This window comes from Mesocricetus auratus, unplaced genomic scaffold (assembly GCF_017639785.1).
Source record: "Mesocricetus auratus isolate SY011 unplaced genomic scaffold, BCM_Maur_2.0 Super-Scaffold_15014, whole genome shotgun sequence".
NCBI lineage: Eukaryota > Metazoa > Chordata > Mammalia > Rodentia > Cricetidae > Mesocricetus > Mesocricetus auratus.
In genome coordinates, this window is record NW_024429186.1 from 15954734 (window position 1) to 15972358 (window position 17625).

At 43.5% G+C, this 17625-nt stretch overlaps 1 protein-coding gene across 15 annotated transcripts in view; it reads right to left on the reverse strand.

Moving 5' to 3' along the window:
• Unc79 (unc-79 homolog, NALCN channel complex subunit) overlaps window positions 1-17625 on the reverse strand; it is a 234441-nt gene that overhangs the window by 53024 nt on the left and 163792 nt on the right. For 13 of the 15 annotated variants that reach the window (XR_005876171.1, XM_040742598.1, XM_013112205.3 and 10 more), the window contains 5 exons: window positions 15538-15645; window positions 12364-12480; window positions 9865-9948; window positions 6433-6535; window positions 3784-3924 (listed from right to left, as the gene is read on the reverse strand). Coding sequence is in view for 14 of the 15 variants with exons in the window: in XM_040742598.1 (XP_040598532.1) it covers window positions 3784-3924; window positions 6433-6535; window positions 9865-9948; window positions 12364-12480; window positions 15538-15645 (553 nt within the window). In the remaining variant the exon portion in view is untranslated. The remainder of the gene's footprint in view (window positions 1-3783; window positions 3925-6432; window positions 6536-9864; window positions 9949-12363; window positions 12481-15537; window positions 15646-17625) is intronic. The other 2 variants (XM_040742599.1, XM_040742590.1) reach the window with 1 other exon arrangement.

Sequence of the window (17625 nt, forward strand, 5' to 3'; positions counted from 1 at the left end):
GGAGTGATGAAAAGGAAAGTCTGACTTTCAGAGATGAAAACTATGAATTAAATAACCAACACCGACATTTTGAAAAACTATAGTGCGGCTCCATAGACATGAACATATATTCTCTCGTGACAGAGAATGAACCAAATTGGTGGGTTCAAAAGAACATACTATAATCTAGGAGACAGTGAAGACACCAGGAGAATGCTATAAACTTTCCATTTTAATAGGACAGCTGAAGGAACCAAGAGCCTCAGAGAGGGACAGAGGCTATGGCAATATTCTCCCCAGCTGCCTTGGATTTAGGCCATATACGCTAAAGATTTTACGATGAGGAAAGGAACATGGGCAACTCAACTAAACGATCATCAAGGGTTTTGGAAACATGAACTTATAGGATTCTCCTGAAAATCAGAAGGGTGAAGCTTGGAAGAAATCTAAGCAGACAGTTCTATGAGATGGGAAACATTGGAGGGTGAAACGAAAGGGCTGTGTTGAGATTGCAGACTCCTAGAACGCCCAGAGAGTGGTCGGTGTAGTCATCCCTGGCAGTGTTGCTGAAGCCACATTATCTCCTATCTTGTGTTCTTCATGGTGAAACTGGGGTATGTGAAGAAATCTTGGCAGCTTGATGGTCAAGAGTGGGTTACCAAGAGTACAGTAATTTGTACTAAATGTTTTTCAGTCTCTTGCTAGTCTACCCAAGAAAGCTAGACAGTCAAGTGTAAGACAGTAGGTATTTATGTGTCTGCATATGGAAGTTTGTGAACTTAAGTGTTATTGGCTTTCCATGTTTTCCCTCAAAGCTCATGTTCCTACCCTAACAGTTGACAGTAATCAGGACACAGATTATAGACACTTTTATGTTAAGCAACACAATCTCCTCTCTCTGTCCTCTGTGGCTTAAATCAGCTGTGCCAAGATAGCAACAGAGCAGAACCACAATTCTACCTGCTCTAAAACCACAAAGTAGTGACAGTAGGAACTGTGGTCATGCCTTAATAAAAACCTCCAACTCCACAAGTGACAGAGAGAGAACACACAGCATTTATTCTATAATTATCAAGACTGGGTTAAAATTAATGGCTCGAATAAAGCTATCTTTTCCTTATCTCTTCCGGGTCCCTCGTTCATCATGTACTTTTTACAGTGGCTTTTGAATTTTGGTTACACTTAACTTTATGCTGTCTCTAACTATGTAACTCTAAAGATATTCCAAAAATAATCTGGGAGGTCTGGCTGGGGAGATAGCTCAGTGGGTAAGAGCACTTGTGCAAGCATGAGGACCTGAGTTCAATTCCCCAGCACTCGTGTTAAAAAGCTGGGAATGTTTGTATACGTTTGTAATCCCAACACTGGGAAGTGGAGACACTCAGAATCTGGAAACTCATTGTCAGTCAGCCAAGCATAATCAGAAAACTTCTAGTTCAAGGAGAGATCCTGTCTCAAAGGAACAAGGAGGAGAGTTATAAGCAAGACACCTGAAGTCCTCTGGCTTCTGCATATGCAAATAGGTATGCCCACATACTCACACACACAATACACATACCACACACACATATACCATACCATACTACACTCACACACACCACACATACCATACCTTACTACACTCACATATATCATACACACACCATACCTTACTACACTCGCATACACCATACACACACCATACCTTACTACACTCACATATACCATACACACACCACACACACATATACCACACCATACTATACTCACACACACACACCACACATACCATACACACATTTACCATACCATACTACACTCATATGCACCACACACATACCATACACATATACAACACACCATACTACACTCACATGTATCACACATATACCATATACACACATACCACACCATATTATATGCATGAATCAGGGTAGGGAGCAAATATCAGGATTATATATTTTTGTGATCAAGTTTTTAATGTTGGCCTATTTAACTTGATATCCAAATTACTACTACTACTGCGTATGCATATGAGTGCACATGATATATATCATATTGTATACATACATAGTGCAGATGGTGTGCACAGAGGCCAGAGGAGGTTGCCAGGACCCTGCTCTACCTCCCTCTACCTTCTTTCCTGGAGACAGGGTCCCTCGCTAAACCTGGAGCTCCACTGGCCAGAAGACCCCAGTGAGCCTCCTACCTCAGCCTCCAGCAGCACTGGGGTTACAGACACTCGCCGGTGCATGCCTGGCTTATTATATGGGTGCTGGAATTTGAACCCAGGCACACACGCTTAAACAGCAAGTATCTTACCCACTGAGCCCTCTCCAAAGCCCCTGTTCTTATTGTTCTTACAGCTAAGTTTAGCTATGTTAAGGCTCATTCTCAGTAGGTGTTGTGGCACATGCCCACAATCCCAGCACTTCGGAGGCAGGAGGATTGTTGGTTGAGGCAACTTAGGATACAGAAGGAAACCCTGTAAGAGGCCAGACTAGGCTACATAGTGGAACCCTATATCAGAATCAAAACAAAAGATAACAACAAAACAAAAACAAACCACAAACCAAAAATCTTGTCTTTCCCTCCCTGAAATCCCAAGTATCTGAAAATTCCTTATCTTCCAAACAGTGGGAAACAGTTCCACTCCCGGCTTCTTGAAGAGCTTAACCAAGTCCTGTCTGGTATGGCCACCCAACAATCTCACACAAAACTGTTCCTTTCAACAACCAAGCCACAAACAGGTATGGTGGCACATGCCTATAATCCAGTGACTCAGGAGGCTGAGGCTGGACAATCACAAGGTCAAAGCCAACTGTGGCTACCTAGCAAGGTCAAGGTTAAGCTAGGCTACATAGCAAGACCCTCTCTTTAAAAAAGGTGGGGGGGACAAACAAAAGCTCTACAAATCGTCTGAACATAGGCTCAAGATCTTTTTTATAATATGGTTAATCTTCAATTTTATTTTATGTGTATAGATGTTATTATTGCATATCTGTCTGCTTACTGTGTGTGTGCAGCAGAGACCAGAAAAGAGCATCAGATCCCCTGGGGCTAGAGTTAAGAAACAGTTGTGAGTCACCATGTGGGTGCCGGGAATTGAACCCGGGTCCTCTGAAAGAGCAACCAGTGCTCTTTACTGCTGGGCCACCTCTCCAGCCCCAGGGGCTAGGTCTTAAGGCACCTAGCATCGTGCTGGCAGAGATCAGAAATAGCAAGTTCGTGCAGTTTTGAACTCAGTCTCTGTGAGCTGCACAGTTATGACTGAGCTAGACTTTAGGTATGAGCACAAAACACATTCCTCTTCTAATGTCTCTACAGAAAGGGAATTCCCTGCATATTAACACTCGGACTGACGATCCTGTCCCCCAAACAACACTTCCTTTATCTGAGCCAGAATGGTGAAGATGATGTGTGACAGACATTGATGCCCTAAACTTAACAGTTAAGTGAGGCTCCCTTGAGATCACAAAAGAGGTGTCAGGTCACCGCAAACCATGTCAAGAGAGAACACTATTGTCGTCATAATGGTTAACACAAAGCCTACTATGGACGGACCATCCGAATACTATCACACACATTAGCTCACACAGCCAGACTCCCTCAGTGCAGTCTCCTCTAGCTTCACTCTGACCTTGACTCATGACCTGGTGCAGCTGAGAAATGAAACCGAAAGATGCTTCCGTCCATTTTTAAAAACTATTCTGAATGATTCCCCGGGTACCGGCATCTGCAAGGTGACTGGATGTTTCACTTTCAAACTGATACAGTTTTAGGTAAGGCTGCTTCCTAGCAGATGAAATAGAAAGTAATGTTCACCTTCCCACAGACTGCATGATATCAAGCAACAGTGGGGCCGCCAAGTCTGGGCTTAGATGAATGAATGTGGAGAGGACCACAATGGCCAGCCCCAGGGTTTCTTCATCGTATTCTTCGAGAATGGCCCCACAGTCATGGCATCTGCAAAGGAAACACAGGGAAGACATGTTAGAAAGCCAACCAAGGTTTGAGCTAACACACAAATACAGCCCTTTGTCAGAAGTCTTGGGAAAGATCCTACATGGTGGTAACTGGGCCCACTCTAAGTGAAGACGCCAGTGCCACTGTCACCATAAGACATGGGGAGACCTTGGGGTGTCAGAGGTCATGAATGCTCCTTCACCATTCTGTCCACAAGCATCTGGTCCCACGGGGTTTCTGCTCCTTTACAAAGAGCTGGGGGTAGACTAACAGCTTCTAGTGAAATTATGTCTAAGAACAGTCAGTAAGTGGATCTTTGGATGAGTTTTTACGGTTTCATACAATGTGCGTGTGAGCCGTCTACTTGTTTTTCTTTGTTGTATAGCTTGGCAATGTTTGGTGGCTCTGGCGGCCAGCTGTGCTGCTGTTTCCATGATGGTTTTGAGCTCCCGGAGGTAACGCTGTGAGTAATCTCACACAGTCAGAGTTGCTCATACCAGATCCTTGATGCTGTGGACCAGGAGCTTCTGGAAGTCACTGGGTGGCATGTGCCCAGTTTTCTTGTTGTCCCATACAGACGTTGGGCATTGGGCTCTGGCCTGAATCTCCTCACACCCTGCTGTCAGTACCTGTGCATTCCTACCAGATGCATCGAACTTGGACATAGTGTTCTGACTGGGACAGGAAGACCTTCAGGGTCCCCTATTTGGTGATTTGGGCTTTATCAGATGTCTGAGGGCAGCCATGCAGAAGGAGGCAGCCACCTCACAGATAGCACCAAGAAAGAAAGGGGGGACTGCAGTAACTAGATTAATTTTCACTTGTCAAAATGAAAAATGCCTGGACATGGCTGGAAGCTTTCAATAGATGTCACTCTGCGGACAAGGGACAGAGGACTCAAAGGACCCGGACACTCCGGAAAGTCTGTGGACCTGGCCTAAGCCTCCTCTCTGCTGCTCCCAACCTCACACCAGCCTTGTTGGGACAACATACTAAACTGATATGGAAGAGCATTGGCACTGCTCTTAAGACGCCCATAACTGATTGCTCTTTGCTGCGTCCTAATATAGGTTCACTCCACCCAACCAAAGGCGGCTTTATAAAGCGAAGTTGAGAACTAAAAGCAACTCCGGAACCCAGGCCACAGCTGCTGCACCCTTTCCATCTGCAATGCTCCCAAACGTAGACAAATGGAGAGAGTGCCTTAAGAATTAATTCACATTTAAAATTCACATTTGGAAGTCGAGAGGCAGACACAGAGCACACAAAAGCAGTCAAAGGGCTAATGGTGGCTCAGTGGACAAAGCGCTTGCAGCGCACACATGAGGACCCGAGGTCGAATCCCAGTACCCAAGTAATGAAGCTGGGTCTGAGGGTGAGTGCTTGCAATCCCAGCACTAGGGAAGCAGAGACAGCAGGATCTCTGGGGCTGACCTGCCAGCTGCCCAGCCTCCTTGATGAGTCCAAGGCTAATGGGAGGTTTTGTTTCAAACAACGAGGTGAATGGCTCCCAAGGAAGTGCAGCTGAGGCTGACCTCTGGCTTCCACACATGCTCACACAAACGCATGTGCACTGGAACACACACACACACACACACACACACACACACACACACACACACACACACACGAGCAACCAGAAGCAACTAAGAAAAATGGTAACTTGAAAGGGGTGGGTTATGACACAAAATGGAGAAATTGTATCCAAGCTCTGGGGATATTCCAAGGCAATTGTACAAGCCAGGTCCACTTGCTTCTCAAGAATGGCCACTGTGCCGGCTAATTTCTATATCAACTGATACAAGCTAGGGTTATCTGAGAAGAAGGGATTTTAACTGAGAAAATGCCTCTCAAGGCTCAGTATGTGGGCAAGTCTGTACGGCATTTTCTTGATCGATGATTGGCATGGGAGGGCCCAGCTCACTGTGGGCAATGCCAGCCCTGGGCAGGTGATTCAGGGGCATGTAAAAAAGGAAGCTGAGACAGTAAAGGGGGAACAAGCCAGTAAGCAGCATTCCTCCATGGCCTCTGCATCAGTTCCTGCCTGCCTCCAGGTTTCTGCCTTGACTTCCCTAGATGATGGACTACAAGTTGTAAGATAACTTTGCTTTTGGTCATATTGTTTATTTTCGGTTGTGGTGTTTTGTTTTGTTTTGTTTTTTCAACACAGGGTTTCTCTGTGGCTTTGGAGGCTGTCCTGGAACTAGCTCTTGTAGACCAGGCTGGTCTCAAACTCACAAAGATCCACCTGCCTCTGCCTCCTGAGTGCTGGGATTAAAGGTGTGTGCCACCAATGCCAGGCTTGGTCATAGTGTTTAATCACAGCAGTAGAAACCCTAAGAGCCATCAGCTCACTTCTGACTGTGTACAACACAGCTTCAGACCTTTGAAAAGTAAAGTGTGGCTCCAAAGCAAAGAGCATTTCCTCACCTGGGGACCAAACTCTAATTCTAAAACCAAAGCAAATGAAAAAACAAACAAACAAACAAACAAAAAACGGGAGCTTACTTGTCCGTCATCACCGTTGGCTGCTCTTCCGTGAATTCTTCAGGTGCAGGCACAAACATACTGGCTATGCTGGGGGCTGACAGCAGGCTGGATTTAGTGGCGCCTGGATAAGCAGCAGAGAGATGAGCATGAAAACAGACAAGCTTCTGGGGCTAGGAAATTCTCCATCATGCATTCATTAACTCTCGAAAGATCACATTCACGCGACTGTGACCTCATCATCCCACCCATGGCAAGAAAAAGGCCTGATAATGGAGTAAGGCCAAGAAAGAACCGGTTGCCCTACCTCTCTCTTGCTTCACGACTTTAAAAAAAGTCAGAATGTTCTGCTGACCAACAAGGTCTACCATAACGATGAACTTCCTAGCCTTAAATGAAATTGTCTGAACAATAGGACAATTCTAATGCACAAGTGCATTTCATTAAAGGGGGGGTACTGTAAGAAGGAAGTAAGACCCCAAATGTCGTGCCTAAATAAGTGGGAGGCAATGAGACCCCACACTCACACACATGAACAAGGGTGTGTGTGAAACAACAGACTTCACACACATGAACAAAGGGGAGAAGCAGAGAGATCCCAGAATTCACACACATGAACAAACCGGGGAGGCAGAGAGACCCCAGACTTCATACACATGAACAACGGGTTAGAGAGACCCCAGACTTCACACACATGAACAACGGGGGCACTGGGCTAGGAAGTTAGTGTTCTGCTTTGACAATTATTATCATAAACACTAAAGCAAAAAGATTTCATTTTCAGCTGACTTGTGTGAGAGTACAACAGTAGCTGTTTTACTCGATGGCCTCTCTGCTTCACCAGTCAACAGAACCGTTAGAAAAGTTTGAGGTTAGATCCTTTCAAAGAAATCCGAGGCCAGAATCTGAGCAACAAACTGTGGCTGTCTATTGAGACAGTAAATGTGGGGCCTGGAAAGATGGCTCGGCAGTTAAGAGAGCCTTCTGCTCTTCCAGAAGACCCACGTTCGGTTCCCAGTGTCCATGTCAAGGCAGCTCACACCTGCCTGTGATTGCAGCTCCAGGGGCCTGACAGGCGCGCGCGCACACACACACACACACACACACACACACACACACACACACACACACACACACACACACTATAAATCTCAAAACACAATGTGGAGAGTCAGGAGGGTGTTCTCCATTAAAAAAGCCACCAGTGCAAGGCGGATCCCCTGGAACTGTGTAAACAAGGCATCTAAGAGGACTCCCAAAGTGACAATGTGAAATAACAGCAGGCTCTGCTGAGTAGCAATTGCTAATCTGAGTTCTTCAAGCAGACCAAAAAAAGCAGAAGGAAACGATGCTCATTAAATAATTCATTTCTCATCAAGAGACACATAACTTAGTCCAGAAAAAAAAATGCATGATTTCTCCTCAGAAAGAATCACAGTTGAGAGAATGGTCACTGAAGATACAGAGTACAAGTCTTAGATGCCTAGCCTGGAGGGCAATGCTGCGCTCTGAGGGGGAAATGGTGTTGAAGTTCTCCCCTCCACGCTGAGACCACCTCCCCCAGAGCCTGTGCCAGAGAAGCAAAGACCCACAAACACAAGTGCCAGCTGCCTAACACTATCTTCACCTTCCTAAGATACCAGTTGGGAATACAAATCTTGCTACCCATCTATCGGCTCTTTGTGAGCTAGCATTCCTTCCCAGGGATATCTAAGTGTGCCCTTAACAAAGGATGTCTGTAAACATGTTGCATGGTGTCACGGCGTAAGCAGACTGATGGTAGAGTCAGCAAAAAAAGCACAAAGCTTAAAACCAATTCTCCACACTTCTGATCATTGAGAGGCATACTAGCCAAATGCAAAAATGACTATGGCAGAGCAGAAAAAATCAGTCCAAAAGTATATGGTAATGTGTCCACAATCTCAGTAGGAACAACTCCAAGTCAAGATTGCAACCAAAGAGATGAGAAGGATTGTCACTTTTGTGGCTTCCAAACAAGCATTACCTAAGGGGAGGTGACAACACAGAAAGTATGTTGCAATATTTATGGCAGTCATCGATCAAAGAAAATAGGGCATTGGTTCTTATAGGACAACATTAGCTGAATAATGGATTGCTAAATCCTGCTACTGAAGTGGAAACAGGGAGCAATGTATGAGAAGTTGAAAAATATAAAAAGAAAGCCACAAACCTCAGCAACCTTTCGTTGTAAATGAGCAACAACTAAGTTGGCAGTGTTAAACTTACCCTCCATTTTTGTCCCCCCACCTCGTGGCAATAATTCTGAGCCCACCACCACTGTGTAATATCCAGAGTGCCTCCATCCAGAACTGGAACAGAGAGTTCTCAGAACTTGAATACAGACCAAAGACCAACTTTGAAGCTGGAGATGCTGATCCCTTCCGGATCTCAGAGACAGAAGAGACTCTGTGAATCCACTTGTCTCAAAGCACACATCCGCTGCACCACGGATTCTCCCACTCGCCGTGACAGAGAGACTGGAAGACTGGGTGTCACCTTTATGCTTCACCTTTACTTCACACTGCTTTTTACAGGTCACTTAGATCATAACCAAGAGCCAAAGATTTCTTTCAACTAACCTGACTCACCAAAGCATTTCTCAGCCCCACAGATGAGTCTCATCTCATCTGCTGAGGGCTAGGATACTGCCCATCACCAAAGCAGTGTCCAGGAGCTTCCTGGACACATATCTCCCCATGCTGCAGAAAAATAGAAGAGTGGTTTAGCCTAGACTACTTAGAAGATGTTGTCAGAATTTTTTCTTCCTTCCTTCCTTCCTTCCTTCCTTCTTTCCTTCCTTCTTTCTTTCTTTTTTGTAAACAGCCTTCTGAATTTTAATAACAAAGCTAAGGATTAACTAAAAATGTAGTTAAATGCCTGAGATGAATTTTGAAAAGAATAATTCCGATGATCTTAGTGTAGAATGCATGCTCATTTGCCCCCACGACCAGAATAAAGTATGTATTTTCAATACATAATTCAAGATGGCTGGGAAAGAAGCTGTTTTTTCACACTCCCAACATTCTAGTAAAAGATAAAGACAATCCAAACTCTGCTGCTCAGGAAACGAATATAGGGTGACATGGAAAACTGATACATCTTGGAAGGAATGCTGAAGAACCCAGGGATTCCTGGTCTAGAAACAGCTAAAAGGGATAAGAAATGGGCAGTTACTTTCAAATGTCCAAAATGTGAGGTGATAGATGCTAGAATTATCTCATGTGGCCTCGCGCTTTAGGAAGACACTCTATGGCCAAGCTCTTGTTGGTCACATTCAAAGACAAACTGTCACACATTTCCCAACCCTGGAGGGGTTTACAGGTTGGAGATATATGGAGCTGTTGAGGAAGAGATTTTGCATCTGCTGTGTGGATCCCTGAGAGACATATGACCCTTCAGTTCTACAGCCTGAGACCCTGGGACCCAACCAACCTCTTGTTCTCAGCGGCTGTCCCTCTACGTCGGGGTTTAGGCACATTGGCACATTGCACTGGCGTTTCCCGGGCTGTACCTGTTCTGTGGATAAAGAAAGTATTTCAGTCTTCAGTGTGGTCAGTTCAATACTAGTCACAGCACAACCAATGCAGCCAACCACCACATGGGACCATTTTTGTCACAGTTATTTTATTAACAAAGATTAAATCTGGGGATAGGTAGGGTTATTCAAGGTTTTATTACAAACCTGTCACTCAGTTAAATGAACTGCATCTAAAATGGTAGAGGATCTAAAATTATCTTTTTGAGCTCTAGTCCCACTCTATTTCAAAAGAGTGAAAATCCTGTGTCTCCTGATATGAAATGAAGGGCCAATGCCATGACCATGAAAGAATGTTTTATGCAAGTCAACTAATACATCAATGATACTCTGGGGTAATGGCCAGACAGTTCATACAGGAAACACATGGACCAGGTAGAGGAAATGATAGAGATTTGGCTGAGAGATGGAGAAGAAGAATAGGGAGCAGGAATGGAGTGACACTTAGTGAATGTTCATTCACACAGAAGGCGGGATTTCTATGAACGAGCTGGCGAATGCTGAGGTGAATTTATCATGATCCTGTTTAAGCTGTCTCAGTGTGTCTACACGACCATAGTTGTTCCTGGTGGAAGCTAGAGAGTCGCTGAATCAATGCGTGTGGTTCAAAGTGACAAGTCGCCTAACATGACACTACCCAGTCACAGACTCTTCTGCTGGACTCAGGCAGTCAGCATGAGAATATTGAAGTCAGGTATAATATCTTCTCAACCTTAAGAGGCTGATGCAAAAAGATCACTTGATCCCAGACATTCAAGACCAGCCTGGGTAGCAAAGAAAGATGTTGTGTCCAAAACAAAACAAATTTGAGAATAGTGAGATAAAGCTTTTATTAAGGGACTGGGAGATAAGTGAACCAAGTTGGAGGGTGGAAAATTAAAAAGTAAGTAAATAAAATAAGCCCTGGAAAGCTTCAGTGAAAGAAACCCGGACAACTTGGAATTTCAAGAAAAGTGGAAACAGTGAGTCTGGCTGAAAAGTGAAACATGTGGCTAAATGGGTTATTTGGCATCATGAAGAGTTTTGTGGCTTAAAGTTCAGATCAGAAATTGGGGTCAATTTACATTTTGTAACTCTACTTAATCAAATTAGGATGCAGTTGTAGTCCGAATCTACAGTAGCTGAGGTTGAGCTACACCAGCATGGTGAAATGACTTTCGGGGGCCCCCAAGTCAACACGAGCACTTAGTGCCAAACCAAGATGTGCTTCTCAGGCTACACAGCCTCATCTCTGGAGAGGGAGGCACAGTCCTCCATGGTGCAGTTAGAGAAGGGAGACAACGCTCAGACCAAGTAGTCCGGGGAGGGGGGTGGGGCCAAGCAGCGTCTTTTCCCACTCTGTCTTGTGTGTTGCCTCTTGGCCACTCCTTGCTCACTCCCTGGAGCCACTAAGTGAAAGCACCAAGCCTTTGGCATGCCAAATACGCTTCTAAGTCCTGGAGACTGAAGCTGTGTATGTTGGCTGTGGTACGTGGATCTCTTCTTGAAGAACAACAAAGGTAAGTAGGAGGACATACACACAATTTGAAAACAGCCCAAGATGTTGGTTGAGTGCACCCTGCGATTCTGCTTCGTAATGAAGAGATTAAAAATAATCTCAGAATTGAAGCCAGAAAATCATAACCAAGATGCTAAAGTGCACTCCCTCAGCATGTTGTGATAATCAGCCCTTATATTTTCACACTGTATGCACACTTCAAGGTGCTCTTATGTTTATAATCTTGTACCTCAGGTGACCCATTAATTTAAGAAGAAAAAAGGCAAAGGCAAAGGCAAATACTTAAAGGGGGAAATCATTGCAGTGCTATGAGCTGAGAAGGCAGCCTATGCAGAAGATGTGGTAAGGTTCGGAGAATGCAAAGCGGTCATATTTAAAGTAGTCACGGCAGTCAGTCTTACAACAGGTTAGGTGCAGTTCTGACTTATGAACATGAGGGTGAGTGACTGCAATCTGGCAATCCTACTGGTTAAAATGTACAACTCATTCCCAAACTTGCAGATCGTGCCATCCCCAAGCTGACATTTGTTATTAAATCGTCACTAACTTCAGTACCCTACAATTTATGAAAGAGGACATTGATAACCTGGTGCTTTTAAAACTTTGTACCATGAAATCATAGCTCCACCCCTCCTCCCCAGGCAGATAATCTGGATCTTAAAGAATTAAAGAGCTGGACACGCCTAAACAGGGACCAGTCTAAACAGAGACCAGCCTAGACAAGGGTCAGCCTAGACATAGACCACAACGCTCTAGAGCACTTAGAAAATCTGAGTATATGTTCATTACTTCCAGGTTATTTTAAAAACTGTTTTAACCAAAGAACACAAGAAGTGGACACAGAGAAAGTGGCATTAGCTAATCTGAGAGGCAAACGAGAAGAAAAGGCTTGACCCACCAGTGTCCCAGTTGCTGATGTTATGGGGGGCGCTAGACTGATGCTCCAGCTGTCGCTTCATTAACTGGCTCATTGTCAGAACTCCCAGGGATCCCCTTTTCATCTGCCTATACTGAGCTATACGAAGGAAATTAGGAGATGATTACTAGGGGGAATATGTTTCCCGTCGCACACACAGGCTCTATACATCCACACAGATCTTAGTTGAGTTCTTCATTTGCTATTTGTAATATTTTTGGTAAATTATATGCTCCTAATCAAGTGAAAAACTCAAGCCTTCCATCATTTCCGGCGTCTCTGTGGTACAGGCAATAGTAGTGGTCTTCAGCGTTGATCTACTAACTACACATATTACTCAGTTACCCATGAATGCAATATGCTTACTGTGTTAGCTTTTTTACTTATGTTCTTTACCACACTCTAAAAAGAACTCAAAACCAACACTGCCACCTTGAATTGAATCAAAAGCAACTGAGGCAAGTCGAAGCATTGATTTAAAACTCTGCACTGTTTGCCAGCTATTTGAGCCCCCTGTGTAGTATTTGGAAAATGTGAATTAAATAGCATTCCATGAGTATACTCTTTGTTTGAGAAAACAATGGTAACATTTTTGTTCTGCAATTAAGCTCTGATATGAAAAGTTCTAAGCTTTCCCAAACCCGAGACAATGAAAAGCACACTGTCCATTGTGAGCTAACTTAAAAAGACACCCTCGCCTTTGCTCCTGCTCCCCATTTCCCCCCATGAGACACTCAATGCCTTTAACCAGCCCAATGTGAGTGCTCAATCTCTCCAAGATGGCTGTCAGCCTGACCCCAAGCACTCAGATGCTGACAATGTGGGATCCCCCACCGGACTCACTTGAAAGGGCAAGTTCGGAAGCCAAAGCTGAAGAACTTGCACACTCTAGAAAGGAAGGCAGAGACCAGGATGTCCACAAAATAGCCCAGGGACAGCTATGAATGCTATGCATAGGTTTCTGCAGTCACTAAAGAGGCAGCGACCAGGTGTGAAATGAAATCATTATCTGGTGTTGGCAGCACGCTATTTGATTTATGGTGGTCATGGCATGTTTAGTTACAAAACAACTTGCAACTTGAGCAAGAAAGAAATGTGGTGGAATTCGTGTGTCTTGGAGCCCATATTTACTAAATTTGTGGAAATAGCTGACTGAATAGTAAAAATCATTGATTTATTGATGGACTAACTTTACCAGTTTCCAATTCACTTGAAAAGTAAAGCTTTAAGGAAAATTCAAAAGCAGAAATATGCTGGGTTTTGAACCCAAGGCCCTGCACATGTTAGGCAAGCCAGCTTCTGACTGAACTGTACCCCTAGCTACAAACAGAAATCTTTTAAAGGATTTTTAAAAATTAAAAAATAAGTGGAATCTCGCAGATTCAATCAAATAAGGATGTAGAGCCTCTAGTGTTGAGATAATTTCCCCAATTCTTAGTTTTTTTGGGGTTTGCAGTACTGAGGTTGGAACCCAGAGCCTCACACATGCTAGGCAAGGGCTCTATCACTGACTTATATTACCAGTCTCTCAACCGAGAGCAAAAACCCCAGTGGATAAGGTTTCTGGCATTATGCCTCCAAGAGCACACCACCAAATCCTATGATGATGCTTTTCATGACAAGGGCTAATATGCCAAACTCACCCCCAAAAGGCTAGACTCAGTCATGACTATGGGATCCTGACCTTCTATACACACTGAAATTACAGCTATTTAACCATTCTGGCCATTTCAAATCATACTACTTAGAGTTCTAAGGGGGGATTCAGTGTCTTTTTGTTTTTAAAGATTACTCATGTATAAAAAAGAGAAAATATTGTGTTGTGATTTGTCATTATCAAATATTACTCATGTTAAAAAATAAATAAAATATTTAGCTTTAGAACTAGCCATTCTCTTCTGCAACCAAAGGCAAAACATCTGCAACTTGGAAACTATTTCTTAAAACTTGTACGGTCTTATAATTGATTTAGAATTATTCAAAGACTGTGCGGAATACTAAAAATAATATCGACTTGAAAATCTAGTAAATCTAAGCATCCATTTCTATCTCTGTGACTTTAGACAAGACATTCAGCCTTTCTCCTCAGTCTGCCATGCAGTGCTTACGGATGGAATGGATCTAGATGATGCTGTGAATGAGCCATTCATCATGGTGTCAATACTGGAGGAGAATCAAACAAATGCTTTCTAGGATCATCATCAAGACTGCACTCTTCTTGGGGAAGAGGGAGAACCTATTTATTCCCTTTGAACCCCAATGACAAGCACAATACCTGACCCCTACCAGATACACATGGGATAATGAATGAATAATGAATGAAAGAATGCACAAATGAATAAATGGTGACAATGATTATTTTCCATAGAATCAGATCAGCATTTGCATTAATATATATATTTGGCTTTTCAGACCATCCTCTTTCAAAAGATAGTCCATGAAGTCTCACTAGCTCTCCAGGCAGCATCCATATGGAACAGAAATTTATCAAGACATGAAAGATTTCTAGAAAGTACACTTCTGTCTGGGCCACTGATTCCTTCCAAGATTTTTCTCTTTGCTGAAAATCTCCTGACACCACTGAGCTGGGTAGACACCTTGATGGAACAGCAATGGAACTCAGGTTTCTTGTGGTCAAAACCTAGCACCCAATAGCAGGGTGAAGTTTCAAAATACCTGGTGTTTACTTTGTAATGTGTTAGGCCATTTTTATTCATCAGACTAAAAGGAGCAGATTTAGTTGCACCTATGGGGTCCTGATACATTTATTTTAGAATAACCCAGATAAAGCTGTGTTCATGGTGAAAAGTGACTCACTTTCAACCAATGAGTCCCAAGTAAGAGTTTTCCATGAACAAAGCTTTGCCTGTGTCACATGGCCAGGCTGTTAGTGATGTTGATTTTGTTGAATGATGAAACTTGGCACTTAATCTTTAATAAGTTAGGGTTCTTGGACAATCCGTGACCATATTATTAATCCAACATTTGAGGTATGGACTAAAGCAGGCCATGTTACCCTCAAGAGTTTCATAGAGTGCACAACACTGTATCACTGAGGAAGCTATTGCAACATTTTTTAAAGTAGGAGGGTTGTCAAAATGGAAAGTAATACATATAGGCCATATTCCACAGAAACCATCACTGAGAAACACTTACTTGATATTGATGAGTGGCTGCCTGTTTCAGGTGCACCTGCTTCTAATGTAGGGGCAGATGAAGATTCCCGTGGCATTTCCAGTGTTGAAAGTCCTTTAGCAGATGGATCTACAAATGGAAATACTGTTTGAGGTTAAGGACAGTGGTGGAAAGTAGTTGAAGAGCCTTCCAGGGTCTTTTCCCTCTTGTCTCCCATGCCCATTCAAATCTTTAGGCACTTGCTGCCTCTAGCGATTGCCTTTGAGAGAGTACACACATTCTACGTCACATTCTGCATGTGCTGCATCTCCCTTAGGAAAGCGAAGCCTGCACAGCCGCAAAGCTAATGTTCAAAATGTCCATGGGGATAACTAGCTCTGAAACAGGCATCTCACTGTCCCGTATTTGGTGCTTTTCATCTAATACCTAATAATAGGTCAACATCCCATTCCACCTCTCTCCAGCTTTGTCTGAACGTTTCCTATTCTTTACTTATTCCTCAATCTTCAATAGAATAGTTCACATCCAAGGAAGTTTCCAGGGCACTGTTTCCCTCCCCTCAAATAAAAAATAACTGTCAGGTGACCCTCTTAGGGAGTATTTGCCCTTAATTTTTTCCAAACTTATCACACTATAATATTATTATTTATTTATTTGCCTATAAATGTTACTAAGCAGGAAGCCATTTAAGAGCGGGACCTGTGCCTACTATGAAATGAACAGTACTAAGTGAGATTCATTTTCTTTAGAGCAGTGGTTCTCAACCTTCCCAATGCTGCGAGCGTGTAACACAGACCTTCATGTGATGGTGATCCCCAACCATAAAATTATCTCGTTGAGGAGAAGCGGATATGGGGGAGAGGAGGGGTGAAGAGGAGGGACTGGGAGGAGAGAAGGGAGGGGAAACTGTGGTTGGCATGTACTAAAAGGGAGAAGAATAAAAGAAAAGATTTCTTGCTGCTTCATAACTGTAATTTTGCTTCTGTTATGAGTCATAATGTAAATATCTGATATGCAGGGTATCTGATATGTGACCTACAAAGGGATTGTGACCCACAGGTTGAGAACTGCGGAGTTAGAGGGATGCAACTTCTATTTTGTTCTCTTCTACTGAATAAATGTCTTCTCCGATGTAAAATATTTTCTGCATTGTCTTATTAACATTGTCTTATTTAATCTGTCAACATTGGGAAACAAGCCCTCTTATCCCATTCTAGATGACTGCCCAGTAACCTCTCAAGCTTTCTGAAAGGATTGTCACAACAAACCTACAACTCTTTACAGCAGCACTTGGCAGTGAATACACTGGTCCTCTTGCTGGCTCAGAGTTGCCAGCGTGGGTTTCCATGACTACGCCATGCTGTGAGTTAGAGATAGCCATCTTAAGTGGCTTCAAGCTCTTAAACTCAAAATGTACCATCTCCTCTTTATCACAATGCCAACTGCTTCTTCTTGCCACAGAGCAATCCACAATATTTTATACTCAATGTCTGCTTCTCTGACTGACACGAGATGACATTAAACCCATTAAGATGTCAGATATAAAAGGTCCCAGAGCAGAGTCTGGAACAAAGTTTTAGAGCAATAGCTTTGGAACATCTACTTCTCAGTTTTAGAGGTCTTTCTGGTACACAGATATGGTTGCCATATTAATAACTCTGTGTGCTTTCTGTATGTACGTGTTCATGTGGATGTGTGTAGGTGTGCCAGAGCTTGATGCTGAGTGTATTCCTTGATCACTCTCTACTTCCTTTCTCTCACTGAACCTGGAACTCAGATTCAGTTAGACTGGCTGGCTAACGAGCTGCAGGGATCTCTCTGTCTATGCTCTGCCCCGTCCCAGTCCCCAAGCACTAGAACCATGGAGACGGCACTGCCTTGCTTGGCACTTATGGTTGTCAGTTATCCAAATCAGTTCCTCATGCATGGCAGGTAGTTTACCAATTGAGCCAAATCATCACTAATAAGTTTGGGTTTCCTTTTTTGTAGACGTGTGTGTGTGTGTGTGTGTGTGTGTGTGTGTGTGTGTGTGTGTGTGTGTATTCAGGTACCTACAGAGGCCAGTAGAGGGTACTGGATCCCCTGGAGCTGGAGTTACAGGGGTCTGTA